Source organism: Pagrus major, chromosome 19 (assembly GCF_040436345.1).
Source record: "Pagrus major chromosome 19, Pma_NU_1.0".
Classification (NCBI taxonomy): domain Eukaryota; kingdom Metazoa; phylum Chordata; class Actinopteri; order Spariformes; family Sparidae; genus Pagrus; species Pagrus major.
The window spans coordinates 23,553,460-23,573,568 of NC_133233.1; the positions used below are offsets into that span (position 1 = coordinate 23,553,460).

Consider the following 20,109-nt stretch of genomic DNA (forward strand, 5'->3'; position numbering starts at 1 on the left):
TGTGTTGCCAACTTTTTTGAGGTCAGTTCTTGATCTTGTGCCATTTGTCATTTTCAGTCTTTTAAAGTAGTCTAAAGGACTACACAGAGTCGTTCATATACTCAAGGAGATAAAGTAACCCAGGACAGTAGTATCTGACTGGTAGTTTACACAAACTGTACAATCCTGTCTGTGTTGCCTATTGCCTACGTGCCTGCCTGCTTTAATCTTCTCTACATTCCTTCCATTTGCTTTCCGTTTTCCGTTTACCTGCCTGAAACCTGTTTCCACCTGCCTGCCTGAGGCCCCGATCTGTCATCTCCTCGCTTAACTCTTGTTTTTATGGCTAATCTGACTGTAGACCAAATGTGACGTTAAGCCTGTTGTGACCACAGAGCTGCGGTTTTTCCAACATGTGGTTGAAGTTCACACGGATAACAAATATCAGCACGCTAACAGTTCTGCGAGGCTAAATTTAGGCACAGCAGTGCTTTCAGCCAACTGCTAACGAAACGCGGACGTGCTGATGGAGGATAAGGTCACCCATAGATGTGGGTCTACCCACCCTCATGCAGATAGAAAGTCGGGTGAAGATTCACAAAAAGCGACTGCAACAACTTATGTCAATTAGGACTTGATTTAAAACATTAAGAAACTACTGATGGGCTGTGCACTTTTAGTTTAGCAGCTACAGTGAAGATTTTGTCTGTAAAAAGTGTGTAAATAAGGTCTTTTCAAGTACTTTTGGGATCTAGGGGCTTCCAGAGACTTGGATGGCGCCATTTTATGTTTTTAGCTTTTCCCAAAGCCCCCATAAAGCTCCAGAAAAGTTTTGTCTGCTACGGAAAAAAAAACAACACACTCTGTTTTTTAAACCAGAATTATAATAATTTATCCTGCAGACTGGGGACAAAAATGGGTGTACCAAATATCAATTTAATTTAATTTTTAATTTATTATACTATTTTAATCCCACAAGAGGAAATTCTTTTATTAATCTAATATATTTCCAGACATTCAGAAACGTGAACATCATGGTGGTGCTAAATAAACACCAAAATCATTTGGTTTCGTCATCTGGGCACCAGGAAGCCTAGAAACCTGGGCATCGGACCCAGAGACATTGACCCTGAGCAGTCATGTCAGCAAATAACTGACATCATGCAGCATGCTCAGCCACTGACTAACCCGGCAGGTTTATTTCATCATAGCGAAGGAATCAGGAAATAGACAGGAAAAAAATGGCAAGAGGTTTTGCCTTCATGTTGAGCAGAGAACAGCTTGCTTTTAAGTTTTAATAACACGTTTATTCACAGAAATAGCACAGAATTAAAGAGAAAACATGCATATTTTGCTATAAAATAATACTACCATTTTGAAATAGAAAACATAAAGGCTTTAAAAAATATGTAAGCATATTTCCTCCGTTACACTTGAGTGCATAACATGACCCAATCCCAATCCCTTGCCCTCAATCATGACGATTTTGCTGACGTATCTTAGCTAATTAGCAAGCTAATGTTGCGTGGTTATTGCTGATCTGTTCGCATTTTGTTGACGTATTTCAATCTTGCATTTCCCCTCTTTCCCGGCATAGGAGGCCCGAAATTTAACTCAAGCCAAGCATCAAAGTTACTGCACTTCTAATTCCTTCACTCTTCTAATGATACGGGATGCTAATGTTAGCCTTTAAAGCACCGCTAACGTTATTTATTTGACGACTTTACGTGTCATAGTGGGAGATTTCAACAACTACCCCTTGTAACCCTGTTCTGATGGGCAAGGGGAAACTGGGGGTAGGGTTACACATTGGAAATGGGATTGTTGAGGTATGTCATTTTCTTTACTATTTAACAAAATGGATAAATAAACAAAATAAGAGTATGATACCATCCTCACATCTGTCAGCTTTTTGACTTATTGTAGCACTGATTACCACGTCTATCCATATGGAAACTGTAGTCTAGGGTTCAGTATCAGGACACAAGCGTTTCCCAAGGCTGAATGCCAGTTTGTGGTAAAGATGTTCCACCCGTGCAGGCTTCTCCGGTTTCTGTCTCCCCGTCAGGCTTCTCTGTTGCTGCCAAATGGAAAAATAAAAACCAGGTGAGCCTGCATTACTTAACAGGGAGAGGACGAGTTTTAGCTTGCAGCATAATGTACGGATTATGGTTAAAATGAATTTTTTGCTGGAGGATTCAGGCAACTATCATGTTGAGAGCAGAAACAACAGACTATGAAAATATGTTTTGTTTTTGTGAGCTTTTTGGATTTAGGGTACATCTGCACAGATAACCACACCACCACACTGTGGCTATTCTGATTTATAACTTATATAAACGACAAGATTACATTTTTAGTTTCCTAACATGCGTGTAGTTAAGAAATTCTTGCGTTTAAGAAGAACAAAGCTGAAATTGTCATGTTTTAATTGATTTAATTTAACATAAATATTTTACAAGCCACCCACACACAGGACTAACAGATATGTTTGTCCAACTTTACTATCTCAGGTAACATTGGTTTGATTTGGGGGAGTGTAAAGGTACTGCTAATGTCAAGCTAGTTCAGTACGAGCTTCCACAAAGTTCTGCTTTTAAAAGTATCTCTTTTCCTTCAAACCATTATTATGACTGTGAATTAAAAATTTTAAAATGTTTGTCGTATTTGATGTGTATGTTACCACAAAGTTGCAAGAAGGTTTCGCATCTTTCGAGGCGTCGGGTCCACGCATACTTGGCGGCGTTTCCACTTTATTACACTTATGAGAAACAGAGACAACAAAAAGGAAAGAGGGATGTGAGACTGGCGTTGAAGGATGAACAATTATATCAGAACCATGGAAAAGAGATCAACAAAGTGCCAGTCGTGTGACTGAAGACACTGGGTCAGATCATTGTCAGTATGGTAAAAATGGGACGTGATGATGGGAAATAGGGAACAAAAACTGGTAAGTGGGTCATCCTGAAAAGAATCTCACGACATGAATGAAAAATAATGTGTGTGATTAAAGGAACCATACTGTATATCACAAAGAGATACAGGAAAACATAAAGCACAAAGCAGGAAACGTAATCTTACATTGCACTTTCCTTCCACTTTTGACGATGAATTTCACAGCACGGACTTTGGAGAAAGCCGTACAGCAACCATCCTGGCCTGCAAGATTACAAAGACACGCACCAACAGAATAGTCATCTGATACACTTGCAGCTTCCAGTACTGAGGGTTGTTGTTGTTGGCTCACGAAACTTTAATGCGGTTATATTTATATTTATTATTTTCAGGGCATTCATGTACTGAACTCATGAGCTTGTTATGAGGCTATCCATCAAGGCAATGCTCTCATGAAGGTGATATCACTTCTGTGAAAATGGGACGAGGAATGCATGACAACCCAAAAACATAATGCCTTCGGCTATGGCTGTCGAGGCTACGGGATTCATTACATTCATGATGTGTTGGACGAATCAGCAAACCTCGTGTAAATGTACTGTTATTCAAGCACAATCCTATGACAGCATGAGAAGTATGTGGAGTCAAAATGAGCCAAAAACAGATTTTCATTGAGAGTTTTGTAGAAACTTGACATCACAGATGAGATGTTGTAATTAAACCTGCACTGATTCTTTTCATCACTTTATCGATTTAAGAGTAGAATTGATGTGGGTTGATCAGCATGAGACGCTATATTCATTCTTTATTAGAAAGAAAAGCCTCTGAATTTAGCTTCAGATATATGTTTCTTTATAAACTTGAATAAATAAACTTCAGTCAGCAGGATTTTCCTTGATTACATGTACAGTTATTGACATATTTTACAAGTATGATAGTCATAAAAAGTATATTATCTGTTCTGGATGTGTATTCAGCTGAGTACTCGCTCAACCCTGACTGATGAGAAAAATGTGCAGGATTTCAGCTCTGAGGGGAACTGTGGTGATAACTATGTTTTCAGTTTAGTTTTATTTTGAAGGTTTCATCCTCACGTGCAATGTTTTATTTGACACTTCCTGTCTTTGTCTCTTTCCTGCCCCTCACCTGTGTTTCATTTGTGAATTCATCCAAGTGTATTTACGTCAGTCGGTCTTGTCTTCGTTTCTCACGCCTGTTCGCCAGTTCTGGTTACGCTCCTCCTGTTTCGCTTGTGTTCCTTGTTTGGACTTGTTTTTTTTCTTGCTTACTCGCCTGCCTTTTGTGTTTCTGGAATTCAGCTTTGTTAAAATAAATCTTGCTTTTTGTTACTTCCAACTTCCTGCTTGGAGTTTACATTTTGGTCCTTTTTTTGTAAACCATCACACAATCATCCGTTTTACAGCCTCCCCAAAATCAAAGTACGTTAATCATTAAGTTGAAAAGTTAGAAAGTGCTGATTATAACTATATATTCATTCATCCTTCCATTTATACATCAGTTTTTACACTTTTACTCTTGATGTGCAGCACACCAGAAACCCTTCCAGGTCCATTGGCAGTTTGGCAAGGCATTCACCGATCAAGAACATGAGATGAATCATGCTCTGCAAACAACGACTTACCTGCTGCCTGAACAGTGACGGCCAGCCAAAGCAGAGCCAGTGTCAGAATAGAGAGAAGTCTCATTTTTCCTAAAAACAAGAGGTTGTAGATGTTGCTAAACGAGTCACGGTATGAAGGTGAAGCAGAAAGAGAATTGTTCGGGATACACATTGTTTGTTACCAGGAATAGAGATCTCGGAGGGAGGGTCCAACGGGACTTTTTGTATGAGTGTGTATTAACTTACCTGGAACAACAGGTGGTTTCCTTGAATTTGACAGTATTGGTTTTCCACAATGTAGCACTATGTAGTCACACTGTGACTGTGTGAGTGACAGCTTAACGTCCTTCACAAGATCCCCAAAAGAGATTATATTTTATCTTGATGCAATCACAGCAAAGATTATTTCAAACTGACCAACAATAACCTAGCAAGTGATGAAATGCAGTTTCGAGTGTAATGCTTGTCACTCATCACTTCCTTCCCGTTAACTGTTAGCTCACCTTAATTCTCCATCAGCCAAAAGAACGTGTGTTTAAGATCAAAGGTATTTACAGCCTTGGATGATTTATGAGTAACCTTGCAATCGTAGATTAGAGCTTCTACGTCAGAGCTTCTCCTTATCTACTGTAAACTGAGCCGATAAACTAATATCAAAGCAAGTTATGTGCTACTACTTGATGCTATTTGTTTTTCGTAATGTTCAATTCGACTATATAGCCCTCGCACTTAATTGAAGCTATAAACTTTTACAATGAGTGAAATATTCAAACACAACACCACAATGTTTTGTCATGGCTGCATCCCCAAGGAAAATCATGGGGCTGTTTACAAAAAAAACATCCGTTTCAAGCGATTTAACGGTCACTGCGTGCATACTCCCATGCACCCTTCATGTCGGCATGGATGTTGAGTAATACGACCACTAGAGGGCGCCGCTAAGCGTCTCAGCGGTTAATCACAGGCCTCTTTTCCTTCGCCACCAACGAACTGACACATAATTCCCCTCAAATCTCCTCCCAGCTCTTCTGTAGTAATTGTTTGTAAGTAACATCTCAAGTCCTCAGCAACTCGTACAACATTCGGAGATACCCGGATCTTCCGTGTTGTGCGCCCAATAGAGTGTCCGCACTAGAGGCCTCTGCAGAACGAGCTGGCAAATAGAAAAATGTATCCAAAAATTAGTTTTGCGTGAACTATTGGCCACACTTGTACTGAACACTGCTTCCCACGACTACTGGAGTTCGTCTGTATCCGTGAGCTTTTAGAAAAAGTACGTATCTGTGTGCACAAGGATCTTTTTCACAGCATTGTATAAACTTTGCAACTTTTTTAAAATGGAAAGCAAAAACGTGTGCTCCAACCTGATATATTAGGTGCTTTTGGAAACGTTTGGTTTGGTGGTTTGAGCTAAGTTTGGACAGCTTAATCAGCTTTGTGTTTGAGGTTGCGTTAATGAGTATTGTGAGCTACAGCAGAGGTGCAGCCACAACGTCAAGCTCATTGTCAGACTTCCTCTCCTGATAAGATTACGCAGCTATCAATCTTGCCAACAAGAGATAAGGTTACTTCCACTGTTGAATGAAACTTCAGAGTCTGCTAAAATGTGATCTGGTCAGGAATGAATACAAATGTACTTGTTGTAAGGAAGTTATTTTTTTCCTCACCCCTCTGAAGTGCATGTAAACATCAAAGTGACACTTAAACCCATAATCAACTGCAACTCGCAAGGTTATGAGGGTTTGTTTTTACAACAGCACTGTAATCTCAGCCCCTTATGGAAACCAGGAAATGGTGGTTTACAGCATTGTAAACAAAAGTTCACATTCCTGGACAGTCCAACCTTGATTATCTGTTACTATTTTTAGCACCTGCTATTTTTAGCTCCACACGGCTGTGGTATAAAAATAGATTTATCCTATGAGTGACCTCGTGCAAGAAGAGTTCACGAGATCATCAGGCCCAAATGTACATATGTTATTTTTCATTCTTTCTGATTGTGTCTGTCGGAGGAATGAAAGGTGGCATCAATGAAGCCTCTAGGTTAATGAAAACATTGAAAATATCATGAAATGCGTCTTTATTGGGTGTTAAGTTTTTGTATTTCTGGTGATTTTTCAGAAAAAAACCTCCCTTGATGCATCTGTAAATTTACACGCAAAATAGGGTTTCACGATCAATTTCACAATTTGATGAACAGGATCGGACTGAAATATAATGACGTTTGGGTGGAGTTGAACAGTGAGTGATTCACAAAAGGAGCGTTGTTCAGGAGTATAAAAGCTGCAGGTGTGCTCACACATATATTCCATCTACAGTTCAAATATTTGATATTTTCGTTGGAGAAGAGTTTGGCTGCCAAATCTGGGCTGGGCACACCTCTAAGGAAGAACTATTTTTGGCTCCACAAAATAAGCAATGGAAAATCAATGCAGCGCCAAGAATGGCTGTGGAGGAAAAGATCATTGTAGTTTCTGGTATCCCACTTTCGTATGTCCTTTTCAGAGATAAAAATAAAATAAACAGATCTTCTTATTTGAACAAGCTACTTGGTAGCATGCTAAATTGGCATAATGGACAAAACGTGTCAGTTGTACCAAGAATCAAAATGAGGTTCAGGTTTGTAATATCTTCTTCCATTTGTTTTTTGATCAGGTATTTCCTAAAATCGGGACACAAGTCAACATTTTTGGACTTCTGGTTCCCTCGTCTCAAACTCATTGAGTTATTTGAATGGGTTTTCAGTTAAATGGCAGAAATAAGGTCTGTGGTCAACACAAGCTTAAGAGATTTTCACCTTTTTGTTCTACGACATAAAACCCAACGGTAAATATCCCACGTTTGAATTATAAGCATTCACATGTCATAAAAAAGGTGGTTGCTAACACGTGGATAAACAAGACTACAGAGGTTTTTGGGGACATTAAACATCATTACGGCGTTCAAAGACAGTTCGTCTGTAGCTGTAATTGTCTTGCAAAATTAGCAACTGTAACTTACTTGCTTATTTTCCAGACACATTGCACATAACCACATGACTCATGAGACTTTAAAACAAAGAGGCTTGAGCAGCAGGCTACTGTTGATGTCTTACAGTGAGTTCAGATCAATTACAGCTGCTATAAAGACAACGTGACTGTTGCTTCATCTCCCTCTTTCATCATTTTATAACAACAATAAGACCAATTTAATTGCTCTGGAATTTGGAGTTTGGCATCAGGTTCTTTGCGTCATCAGTGCTCTTATAAATCACTGCTACTCTGTCAGAGCTCTTTTGTTCAGAAAGCAGAAAATGAAGATTAATCCACCCTGTATTAACAGCTTAATGGCCAGTCTTTTAACTGTCACCTGTTCCTGTTTGAGTGCCAATTTTAGCAGGTTTAAACAAAGTCGTCAGACAGTGACATCACTGCAGCTCATAAATAAACATCAGGGCCGGATCAACCCAATATACGGCCTTAGGGGGCCCGTTGTTGACCTTTTATATCCCACCTCTTTGTGCATCGTGTATGGGTTAGTTATTATTAGCTGTTTGTTTCTGGCAACTTCTTTAAAAACAATTTCATTTCAGCCCGTCCTTATCAGAAAAACAGCCGTATAGGTCGAAAGAAAGAAGTCATGTGATGGAGTATAAAGAGCTACTAAGTTGGCGAGGGAGAATGGGAGGGATTAGGTCACCCAGGAATACAAAAGTCAAACATGAGTTATTTCAACTAACATCGTTAAACGCATAATATGTCATCTGCTGCTAGCAGGCCGGCTCTAGAGGAGAGAATTGGGTGCAGAGCCAGACCTTCTGGAGGAATAAACACTCTGACCCAGAGCTGTTTTCAGAGCTCAGAGATGACTTTTTAACTTTTGGGATTAAAAAGTGGATTTATCTTCACTCCTGTTTATCAGCCTGACTGCAGCAGCGATCTGCGGAGGGGATGTCCATTGTTGGGTGTTGATGTTCTCTAATGTTGACTGCTGAATGCAGCTAAAGGGGAAATGTACTTTACCTCATGGATAATGTTACGGAGAGGGGAGGGGAAAAGAATAGAACAATAAAGTAATCTGACTGTTTTGGGCAAATAAACACTTGCACGATTAACGCAAAAATACCCACAAATGATGGTGGTAAAATGATCATTAAACAACCACCATTGCTGATGAAAATCTACAATGGTATGGTAATGTTTTAGTTTAATTCATGCTACTGTGAGTCTCACTTGGCTACTTCCTTTCTCACTCTCTGACTCTATCCTGGAAGTTGAGGTGATGGACAACCAAATGATACAGGCCGCTACCTTTAGTAAATTTATGGATTTCTCTGGTTTTGAGCAACAAAAATATATGTAAAGGTCTAGTTTTTTAGACATTTCAATGCAGAAGTCCTACATATTATATCTTTAAAGGGGCACTATGTAGTTTTGGAGAAAAACAATTATATTAACAATATTAATTAGGTAAAAATACAAAATACGTGATACAAACAAAATACAAACAAAAATGTTAAGTTACGTTAACGGAACATACAACTTACTTAACGAAGTTATGCCAAGACATTTCATGGACAATTAGCTCTAATTGTAATAATTTGTACAAAACAAACACTCACTTTCCACGTCATTTAAATCGCACAACTCACACAGGCTGTTTTCCTCTGAAATATTTATCAATCTCCCAATCGTAATGCCCAGTTATCTACCATTTTCCTGTGCAACATGGTGGTCAACAGTCACCACATTTGATCTCAGGTACACACACTGTTTTCTGAGTTGGCACATAGGAAAATCAGTAAGTAGATCATCTTCATGCAACTAAAAATAAATGGTCACATTGTTAACTTCACTGGAATTCCTAAATATATCCGAATCAGAGTGCCTCCTCACATGGTTCTAGACAAACATTAAATAAATACCTGACGAGGGAGCAGAGGGACTTAACAAAGGCCTGTATTTATCGTTTCACTCAGGCGTGGTTATCTGAGCTATGTGCTCCTGAGATAATCTCCCTCAATTTTATCACTTTCATTCCATTCACATGTGGAAAAGTAGGATTTGAAGCTCCGAGTTGGCTTTTTTTCCAAATTGTGTTACTTTGACATTATAATACAGTTATGTTGAGTTTTGTTGATGTCATCCTCAGATATGATTGTGTTTGTTTTGTGCGTTACGACCTTCTTGGAAAGATGATACATGTAGTGACTCACACACACACAAACACGATGATGAAATTCCATTGTCATGCCTCAAGCCAGGTAGTTACTGAACAACTTGCACGGGGAAGTAAAGGATTAAATGAACTGTGGTTGGAACATCTTCCCATGTTGTTTGCCTACGTGCACACAACACACATGAGGTGGTTTGCAATACGCTGTCATACTCGAGAGGTCATATCAGTTTCAAATCAAGGGTGTTCACGTGAAATACAAACTTTTAGTGCTAATTGCTAAGCCCAACATTCACTTGAAGCTCTCCACCCTCTCCACTCCCCAGAATATCTTGGTTTTCAGTAAAATTTAGCTGCGTTATTTTGGATCCCACAAGATTTTTTTTCCTAAGACAGCTGCCTGTTATGGCTGAAACGAAGTCATGAGAGCCAAAACAGTAACGTTGTGATATGGGCAGCTGAAACACACACTCTGCAAAGCTGAGGTGAGCTACAGATTTGGGTAGTAACTATCTAACTACTAGCAACCCCTTTTATATCGTCACTTTGTCATTTTAAACATTCTTCTTCTAAAAAAAAAAAAATGTTTTCCATTTTAAATCTGACTCGAAGCCAAGTCGCAGGTTTAGGCTGCAGCTTTAACTGTTATCATAACAAATACCTCTCCTGTAACTTAATATGTCTCAGTGTTACCTGGAGCTTTTATCTACAATCAGTTCCCTGGCTCCTTTCCATTGATTTATCACGTTGCGTAACCACACCCAACAAGGGAAACCCCCAGAGACTCTGTACTTAAGGAGGGAGCGCAGCAGCCTCTGTCACACTTTCACTGAATGCCTTCAGGCACCTGTCACCACTTAAGCTAACGACAGCCACACACTGCTCCAGACCCGCAGAGCAAAGACACCAACTCCAGAACCATGGCAAGCCAGAAAGATTTTCTCCTGACTGCTCTGTGCTCCTTCATCATCCTCACCACCTTTATCGACCACACACAGTCAGGTGAGTCTGTCAGCGGCTACCAGGACTTCAATACTAAAGCATTTTTGTCATCTGTGACAAGAGTAGGAAAGGATAAGGAAAGAAAAATGTGTATATTGCCTTTTTCTTTCTATGACTGTAGAGCATGAAATGCAAATCTTAAAGCTGCCAAAGATAGAATTAATATTGCATGATTTCACATCAGCAAAATAACATTTTCATGTTCAAAAATATAACCAAAATGTGTTAAGTATGTGTACACATACAAGGAATATGACTCTGGTTTATATTGCTCTCAGCTTATTTAAATCTAAAACTGAACAAATAAGTTTTAAGAAAAGTCTGTGAGAGGAAAATTGTTCCAATCGATGTTGAATGTTATGTTTCCAGCATCAAAACTTAAAGGTTGTCCATACTGTCTTTGCAGCAAGCTGCTGCCTGAGGTACGTGAAGCGTCCGATACCATGCAGCGCGCTGCTGGGCTACACCATCCAGACCATCAACAAGTCCTGCGACATGGAAGCTATTATGTGAGTAAATATTTTTAACTCGTGTCACAGTGAAGTGCTGCAAGTTATGGTAGAAGTTATAAGTGGTAATAGAGTGAAGACAAATCCACGTTTCAATCCCAAACGTTTAAAAGTGCTAAAAGCTCTCCTTTTGTCGAAGTGGCTCTGGGTGTTTATTCCTCCAGAAAGTTTGGCTCTCTGCTATGCCCACACAACGCTCCGTTTTTGATAGAAATCCCTAGCGGCAGAAAATTACAAATTGTGCATTTAAGAGCAACATTATGTAGAAATTAGCATTTTGTGCGATTTGGCAGCCCCACAGTTCCTGAGTGCAACACCACTGTCGTAAATGCAAATCCAGATCTGTAACAATTTGCCAGACATAATGTAGGCGCTTACTACAAACAAAACTCATTACGTCACAACAATGTTATGTGTTGAAAACTTGTATCTTGAAGTAAATCCAATACTGACAGCAGCACAGAGAACAGGTGGAAATATTTAGCTGAATCCCATGTCACTCTGGGTGTTAATTCCTCCAGAAATGGCTCTGCCAGCGACTCCCCTCTAGAGCTGACCGGCTCTGAGAAGCTGTCCTGCAGCCAAAACATACCTGAAATAAAAATGTGGCAGTTCACAGTAGTTCAAGTGGCTGAGAAAATATAGAAAATAGGCCAAAACAAGATGTGAGTAACACAGGAGAGTGGGATTTTACATCATATTTATGTAACATTATATCTTGTCTGTGACTAGCTGCTTCTGTCATGATCAGTTCTTAAAACAACAAAGATTTAGTATTTGGAAAATGTTCTTTTGACTAAAAAAAAAGTAAATAAATAAATGATAAAGTGAAAGCAAATAAATCCTGATGCTTAGAGGTGTCACCAAAAAAACAAGCATGAACACTTGCGGGACTTTTTGAGAGCAGCTAGTTTGGACTGGGTGACTCTGTGGGAGGTACGCGGGACATTCCTGTGGTTAATGATACACAGGCTGTCACACTGGAATGAGACCTCAGGGAAAGAGTTTGAAATTCATTCATGTGTTTGATCATTTCTTCAATGTCTCCTGAATTCGACAGCTTCCACCGTCCAGCGAGGTATTTGTGTGCCAACCCTAGAGACAGCTGGGCCAAGAGAGGGATGGCGTGTTTGGAGTGAGTATACTCATGTCTATGCACAGTGTTTTCTCTTTGTTATATTAATTTGATGCTTTAACCAAAAACTGAACTGAACTCATGCTGTGTTTCCATTTTTCTTTGTAGTGAAAGGAGGAGGAAGAACGCTCAGATCATTAAGGAGGCAACCCAAACCAACACCCCGTCAGCACCGACTCCACAAACAAGCTAATTTCTGCCGCACATGACTTAGTTTTATTCATTCCTTAAGCTACAGAACCCAGAAATATATTTATGTTGCAGTAACACTTCACCTTCTACACTTAATTTTTTTCAACAGGAACTATCATGTAATGTTTGTTGTCTTATATTTGTTCTGTTTTATGAACACGGAAATGTAGTATTATTAATACACGACAAATTGTAAACTGTGGATACAATGCATCAACAGTTTAAGAAAACATTGTTTTTCGAAAAAGTATTGCAAGATTTTTGCAAATTTGGTGTTGATGTTTTTCTGACGTTTACTGGATGAAGCATAAAAACACAACATGAGAAGATTTAACTGTAACTGATTATTGTCAAAGAATTTATTAAAAGAGATGTTTGTTAATACATGTGTCTGTTCTGTCCACACACAGGTCATGTCACACCTTTTATACAACTTAAACAGTTATGACATTTATAATTAATACTTGAGCATTTGATTTTATCAATATAGATTAAATAATATAGCATAAAAAACAAAAATGTCACATAATCATACATTATTTTATACAATCTGTTGGATTTTATCTTACTTTACAGCAATTTGGAAGTCGGTCAAAAGTCACAATGTCAATAAGACCGCAACTCGGTCCAATAGAAGTAACATTACTGAGAAAGAGGATAGAATTGAAAAACTTATGTTCATAATCAAGAGGGTCAAAAAACTTGCAATCAAAAATAGAATGTCATAAAATAATATCTTTTTGGTTGTTAAAATCATATTTTCCAACACAATCATCATATATACATATCATTTAATGCTGCTTCATTTCTGAATACTGAAAAAATATTCACATATGACATGGACCCTAATATTTCACTACTAACGACGGTTATATAACATTACAACACCGCTCTGAGACTAATCACCCAAAGTTATACTGGAGAAGCATCACCTACAACAATATATGTAGCCATCACATCTTATCGGGTCACTTTAGTTTGCTTCCATGCAAAAAGTACAGTTTGAATCTCTAATCAGAATTATTTAAATCAGAATTTAAAGACATATTGACCATGAGACTACAGTTATGTAGCCGCTGTCCACAAGAGGGAAATGAAACTGTACACGTGGTTAAGTAGAGGGACCAAGAAAGAGAAGTGTTGACGTGACCAGTTGTTGTTTGACTTACAAAATTGTTTGTTTTTTGTCAGACTATCTGTCACCCAGTTATTAACTGTCATTTTGAGTTCATCAGAGGCGTCAGAAATGTTAAAAAAAAAAAGTTCAGTAAACCTCACAGAGAGGGTCGTATGTCCTTCACAGTCACGGTCTGTCCACCACATTAAGGAGGAACCTGTCTTCCTCTGGATGTTCTCTGGTCTTCAGAGCCTGGCGGAGTTTCTCCCAGAACAGCTCGGTGTGCTCGCCGGCTCGCGGCCAGCTCAGGTAGGTCTTCTTCTTCAGCAGCTTCCTCATGCGGTAGTAAGGAGAGAGCAGATAGTTGGGAATGTCCTCCAGAAACACGAGGATCAGCACGTCCTTCTGCTCATCGAACAGGCGGAAGCTGGACCAAGGACAGAGGAAAAAGAGGGATGAGAAGGAGGACAACACCGCTCATGACATCCATGAAGATTTCGCTTGGACTTGATTATTTTTCATTTGACTACAACTATTTTTTTTAATGAACAGCTAAATGTTTTGTTCAAAAAATGTAAAAAAAAAAGTTCAGAGATTGCATTTTAAGTAAAGTCAACTTCTAAAATTTACAGTGCAGTTGCACCAAAAAGAAACTTTCCTACTTTCCCTACTTTGCTTCTCATCAAAAGACTTCATGAGGTGTTATAGCACCATGTGTCTCAGCTCTGTGTATTATTACCTGGCCACCTGGATCTCTCTGGAGCACCACTCGCTCTCCAGGTATCTGCGACTGATCACGCAGATTGTCTTCCTGCTGCCGTAGATGGCGTCTGTGATGTTGTCTATGATGGGTTTACCTGAGGAACAGGAAAACAAAAGGAAAGAGTTATCTCAAAATGTGTTTCCTCCTCACTAGTTCCTTTGATAATGCAGGGGAAAAAAATACAATGGTGACGCCTTCTGGAGTTTAGATGACAGTACACAACAACTGTTCATACACATACTGTACAAGTAACATGCAGCTTAGTATACCATTGATTAGCTTGCTAGTGTACACACCAGAAGTCTGGTGGCTTTTGCTGTCTTGCCTTTAAACTTGCGTATGAAACCTAAAGTAGGAAAATATCAACCTTTTTTTTTTTTTTTTTACGACCAGTGGACTCAGAAGTGCAGGATTTCTTGTTGTTTTTTAAGGCTATAGCTTTTAACTATCTACAGACCATTATCAGTTTATATGTGAGAGAACACTGCGTCCACTTTTATCAAATAAATCAGGGCACCTTCCAGAAACCATGACAGAATGATCTTATTAATCCTAATATGTGTTGATGAATGTTGTCATTGTCATCTATCTATCCAACATCCATCCATCATCCATCCATTCAACATCTATCTATCTATCCAACATCCATCCATCCATCCATCCAACATCCATCCATCATCTACCTTTCCAACATCTATCAATCATCCATCCATCCACCCATCCATCCATCCATCCAATATTTATTTATCCAACATACATCCAACATCTATTTATCCAACATCCATCCAACATCTATCCATCCAACATCCATCCAACATCTATCTATCCAAGCCGTTAAAGCTCAGCTGGACAAAGATGATAATTAGTTTAATGCCAGGTGTGAAGGGCAGTCCTACCTGGCTCGAAGTCTCGATGGTGCAGACACAATCTCCAGCCCTGCTCATCTTCCAGTTTTGGCAGCAGCTGTCTGATGACCCATGGCTCATCATCGGCATTGTAGGAGATAAAGGCGTCATACTGATTACGAGTTTGCTTGTTTTTATTTCTTGCATCAAAGAGCAAAGCCAAGAAGAAGTAGTAGGCGTAAACCAGCTGCCACCTCAGGAAATGATAGGTGTAGGACACCACCATGAAGAGGAGGATCATAGACGTGGTGGAGACGAAGCAGATGAAGTCGACATTCACTGTGCAGGACTGGGGGTCAAAGTCCATCAGTTTCATACCTCTCGTGACTGCAGGATAGTTGCACTCAAAGTTGTAGGCATCGTAAACTTGCGTTTGGTTGTTCTTTTGTATCCACAGAAGGAACCAGACGTTATCGCAGTCACAGGTGAAACTGTTGCCTTCGAGATCCAGATAAACCAGAGCTGGTGTAGAATTGATTACTTCCTCTCTGATAACATGAAGTTGGTTTTTTTTCGCCTCAATGAACTTCAGCTTAGTAAGGTTGGCATCAATGAGGAAATCTAGAGACCGAAGGTTTGTTGTTGATATGTAAAGTTTTTCGAGGCTTTGAATTGGGGAAAACAAGTCCGGAGAGAGATCTGAAAGTTCATTCGATCTAATGTCAAGTGTTTGCAGCTTAGGAGTGTAGTTAAACATGTCTTTGGGAAAGGATGGAAGGTGAATATTCCTCACATCGAAAACCAAAAGATTTGTCAAACCTTGCAGGATGTTGCAAGGCAGATAGGCCCTCTTCCTGCGGCGTTGTACATAAATAGCCAACGTCTCCAGATGGGACAGGTTAGAAAATGGTGGAGGATGCAAAGCTGAACTTTTTTTATATCTAATGTGATTGTTACTCAAATCCAATTTTCTTAAATTTTTCAGATTATTAAAAGAACCATGGCTTATAGATGTATCATCAAGGTTATTCGCTTGCATCTGAAGACTTGTAAGATTCGTCAATCCAATAAAACATCCTTTGTCAAGTCTCTTTATCTGATTTTCATGTAACGACAAGTTCTGGAGGGATCGCAAGCCCATAAATTTCCCATTATCAATGGCGGTGAGTTTATTTTCATTCAAATACAGCTGTCGGAGATTTGGCAAGGATTTTTTGAAAGCATTTTTTAAGTCGGAGATGGAGTTGTTCTGCAGCTTTAAATCTTGCAGTTGTATTAAATCCTTGAAAAGACAGTCTTGTAGAGCTGGGATTGAATTGTTGTAAAGGTGGAGATGTCGGAGCTTTGTCATGTTGGCAAAATCATGACACTCAAGTTTGGTGATTTCATTACTGCTGAGATCCAGCTCAGTGAGATAAGATAGATTCCTTGCTGGAGCTGGAACGGATGGAAGTTTGTTATGACTCAAATCCAAGATCCTTAAACCCTGAGTAGATCTGAAGGCCCTGTCTTGGATGTTTTGAATTTGATTATGTGACAAATCTAACTCTGTTACGTTAACACACAACTGAAAGAAATGTGACTGGATAACACTCAGTTTGTTATGTCGGAGTTGGAGTTTGGACATCGTTGGGATGGTGCAGGAAATGTTGATTAGCGTTGGTAAAAGGTTAGGTTTCATTTCAGTCATCCTCAGAGTAGTCAGAGAGGAGTTGACGCTCTCAAGTAACTTTTTCATGTCATCCATAATCAAGTGGAGACTACTAATATCAAGAGTAGACACTTGACTGAGAAAGGTCTTGTTGCGCACGTCCCATTTTATCGGTTTCTTCCGGGGATTTTTGCCGATATTAAACCAGGTGAGATTTGGAAAAATATCTGCAGTGATGTTAAAGACTTGAAGGCCATTTTCGGATATATCAAGCGATGTAAGTCCAAGAGAAGTGTTTGTCAGTTCCCAGGAATTAAAATAATTGATATCGTTCTTTTGCAGATACAGAACTTTTAGATTTGGCAGGTGCTTTATTATAGAATGAACTTTTGTCAATTGATGCAGTTTGCTCTTAGAGACATCCAGAAACGTCAAGCTTGTCAGGGACTTAAAAGAAGTGGACGCCACAAATCTGATTCGATTGCCATGGATTCTCAGCTCTGTGAGGTTGCTCAGACCATCAAAAAGATAATCTCCAAGCGTAACGAGTTTGTTATTATTGAGATTTAACTTGCTGAGGGAAATCAGATTCGCAAAGGCACCGGTATCTATCTGCATAATGCTGTTGGAACTAAGGTCCAACGTTGTCAAAATTGGAAAATTTTTGAAATCTGAAACGAGTATTTTAGAAATTCGATTCGAAGACAAGTCAATACCTTCCACTGTTGAGGGAATATCCTGAGGAACAGCTGTGACTTTTTGCCTGTTTTTGTTACATACGGCTTTCCCCTGACTGATTCGGCAATTTCTCAGTGAATATCCTGTGACCGGAACAGCAAAATAGTTGATATTCAACAAGAGGAAGATAATACTTAGTTTGATGCATTCTGATCCTCCTTTTGGTCTGGTTTTGTCCTCTTTTACTCCAGGACCCATTTTTAAATCTTCATCAAACCAACAAGGAATTGCAGCTTCTTCAAGTCCACAGGGTGAATAAAACCACAGTAGGTAATCCTAAAAATGCAATAGAACAAAAAACAGGAATTAAAAAAAAAAAACAAAAAAAAAAAAACAACAAAAGCAACAATCAGCAAATCCTTGAAATAGTAAATGATCACCTGATGTAGGAGCAATAGAGCCTGACTCATACTGGATTTTTGGGGTATATATGCCGATACCGATATTTGGACAACGTATGCATGTTAATATGTTTGTGTCAGAATTTACCAGTATTGACAATAACTGTGAAATAAAAGAAAAATATATTGATATGTGTTAATAATATATATATGCTAATGTGATGGAATGTAACTAAGTACATTCATTCAACTTTTGTACTTTGGTATACTTTTGTGGTATTTGCACTTTACTTACTACTCCACTACATTTATTTGATCACTTTTGTAACAAGTTACTTTGCTGATTGCATTTTTAAGTTAACTGATTTATAAAACATATACTGATTTCATAATAAGAAAAAATGCTGGAAATTTCCGATGATTTTCGAGTATGTGTTCCCTGTACTCGTATATTGAGTGTACATTATTTGCCAAAAATGAGCTGAAATACACAGTAAACAAAGTTAAAAGTGAATTTGAAGATAACTTTCTTATAAAAGTGGCTCTAATCCCTTTGGACTATTTAGTACATAATGTCATCAATTGTGACAATTAACTTCATTGTCCAAGATTACATTAGTGCACTTACAGAGTAAACTTTACTGGAAATGTAATGATTATAATTGACCCAAGGCATCGTTACTCTGACCAACCGATATCTATCGGGCTCTAACAATATGTCACTGTAGAAACAGGAAAAACACAACACCTGAGCTCTTAATTTTCCTTATTATAAACAGAAAATAAACCAGATGATTTCGGACACATGACAAATAATCGTTTCTCATACTTACTGTGTCACATAAAGAAGAGCTGATTGATCGTGGCCAGAATCTTGCAGTTTGATTATCTTCCTCTGTTCAAACACAATGTCTGGACACTGTTCCTCTGCCGGTTGTCTCTGTCCTCTTTTTCATAGATCAAGAGAGGAAGTGAGAGTAGACTGCAGGGCGGGGCGGGGCGTTGCGTTTTATCAGCAGCATCTTGACTTTGAAATATACTGTAAGTCGAAGCCCCCCAGCTTTCAATGAAAAAAGGAATTTCAGGAAAATAAAGAGAAAGTTTGTTTGAGCAAGATTGTTTCATGTATTTAAGATGCTGTATTCACCATCATAATAATGAGGATACATGCAATTAATACCTTTTCAACTACTTTTTTATGTCATTGGGGGTTGTGGTTTTTCTCATTTCCTCTGTAACTAAATTGTACAAATAAAGTGTGAAAACACCAACACTTCCTCTTCTCTACTGTTTGAGTGTTGTCTGTTGAGATGTTTTACTTCCCAAATTCATTAAAACAACATCACACTGAGATGTGGTTTATTAGTTAACAGATGTTAACTACATTAATCATTATTAAACTGTGATAAAAAACTGTTATAAAACTAACGCTCATGGGTAAGATACATGATTCTGTAGTGTAGAGTAGAATATAAACTCGTGGGGTATCCAAGGTGTTATGAAATGTAAATATCAGCTTTTAAAGTAAAAATCTCAGTTGAGTTGACCAGTAGACGTCCACCAGTTAATCGGTTTCAGAAGAACTGGTTCAGAAATGGTTCAGCAAGTGTTCAGCATGGTTAGGATCCAATTTTCTTGAGATGCATCTTCTGTTTTCTCTTTTATAATATCTGGCTTTTCAACGGTAGTCTCGCATAGCCAGACCTCCACAGCACTGTGTCAGCGCTGGAGAAAGGCTGCACCAATTCTCATTCTGTTGTAGGTGGGAAAAAATGCTCTTTAAAACCAATCACAGTTGTCTTTGGTGGTATTTAACGTACGCTGGGAGGCAGCCCTGGCATTAAAATTGCCAAATCTCTGCAAAAAAAAGGTAACAGCTGCTGGCCTGTTTATGTTGCCATTTGACGAAACAGCAAACAGTTTTACAGTACATGCCAGTTTCAGCGTGTAGGTTGGTAGCTTGGAGGTTGTTTTACGTAGCAATGGTGATTTTGATGGAAAATAGTGGATGGAAAGGGGGGAATAGGCGCTCAATGGTATACTTTACAATAAAAATAGTTCCCATTCCACTAATTTGAGTTTGATGTTAGTTAATATATTAATTTATCACTGACTTTTCACTCGAACAGTGATCTACTTTTCTCATTGAAGATTGTTTATATCTGTC

General features: G+C 38.8%; 2 protein-coding genes across 2 annotated transcripts; one reads left to right on the forward strand and one right to left on the reverse strand.

Moving 5' to 3' along the window:
* Positions 1–10,491: 10,491 nt before the first annotated feature.
* ccl20b (chemokine (C-C motif) ligand 20b) lies at positions 10,492–12,869 on the forward strand. The gene is made up of 4 exons (XM_073488333.1): positions 10,492–10,651; positions 11,058–11,160; positions 12,221–12,295; positions 12,404–12,869. The coding sequence occupies exons 1-4, from the start codon at positions 10,570–10,572 to the stop codon at positions 12,486–12,488; spliced, it is 345 nt and encodes a 114-aa protein (XP_073344434.1). The 5' UTR covers positions 10,492–10,569; the 3' UTR covers positions 12,489–12,869.
* Positions 12,832–18,884, reverse strand: tlr22 (toll-like receptor 22). Its single transcript, XM_073488332.1, has 4 exons — positions 18,776–18,884; positions 15,264–17,877; positions 14,344–14,461; positions 12,832–14,031 (listed from the first exon to the last, which is right to left on the reverse strand). Exons 2-4 carry the CDS (start codon positions 17,797–17,799, stop codon positions 13,791–13,793), a joined length of 2,895 nt encoding a protein of 964 aa, XP_073344433.1. The 5' UTR covers positions 17,800–17,877; positions 18,776–18,884; the 3' UTR covers positions 12,832–13,790.
* Between the last annotated feature and the right edge of the window lie 1,225 nt (positions 18,885–20,109).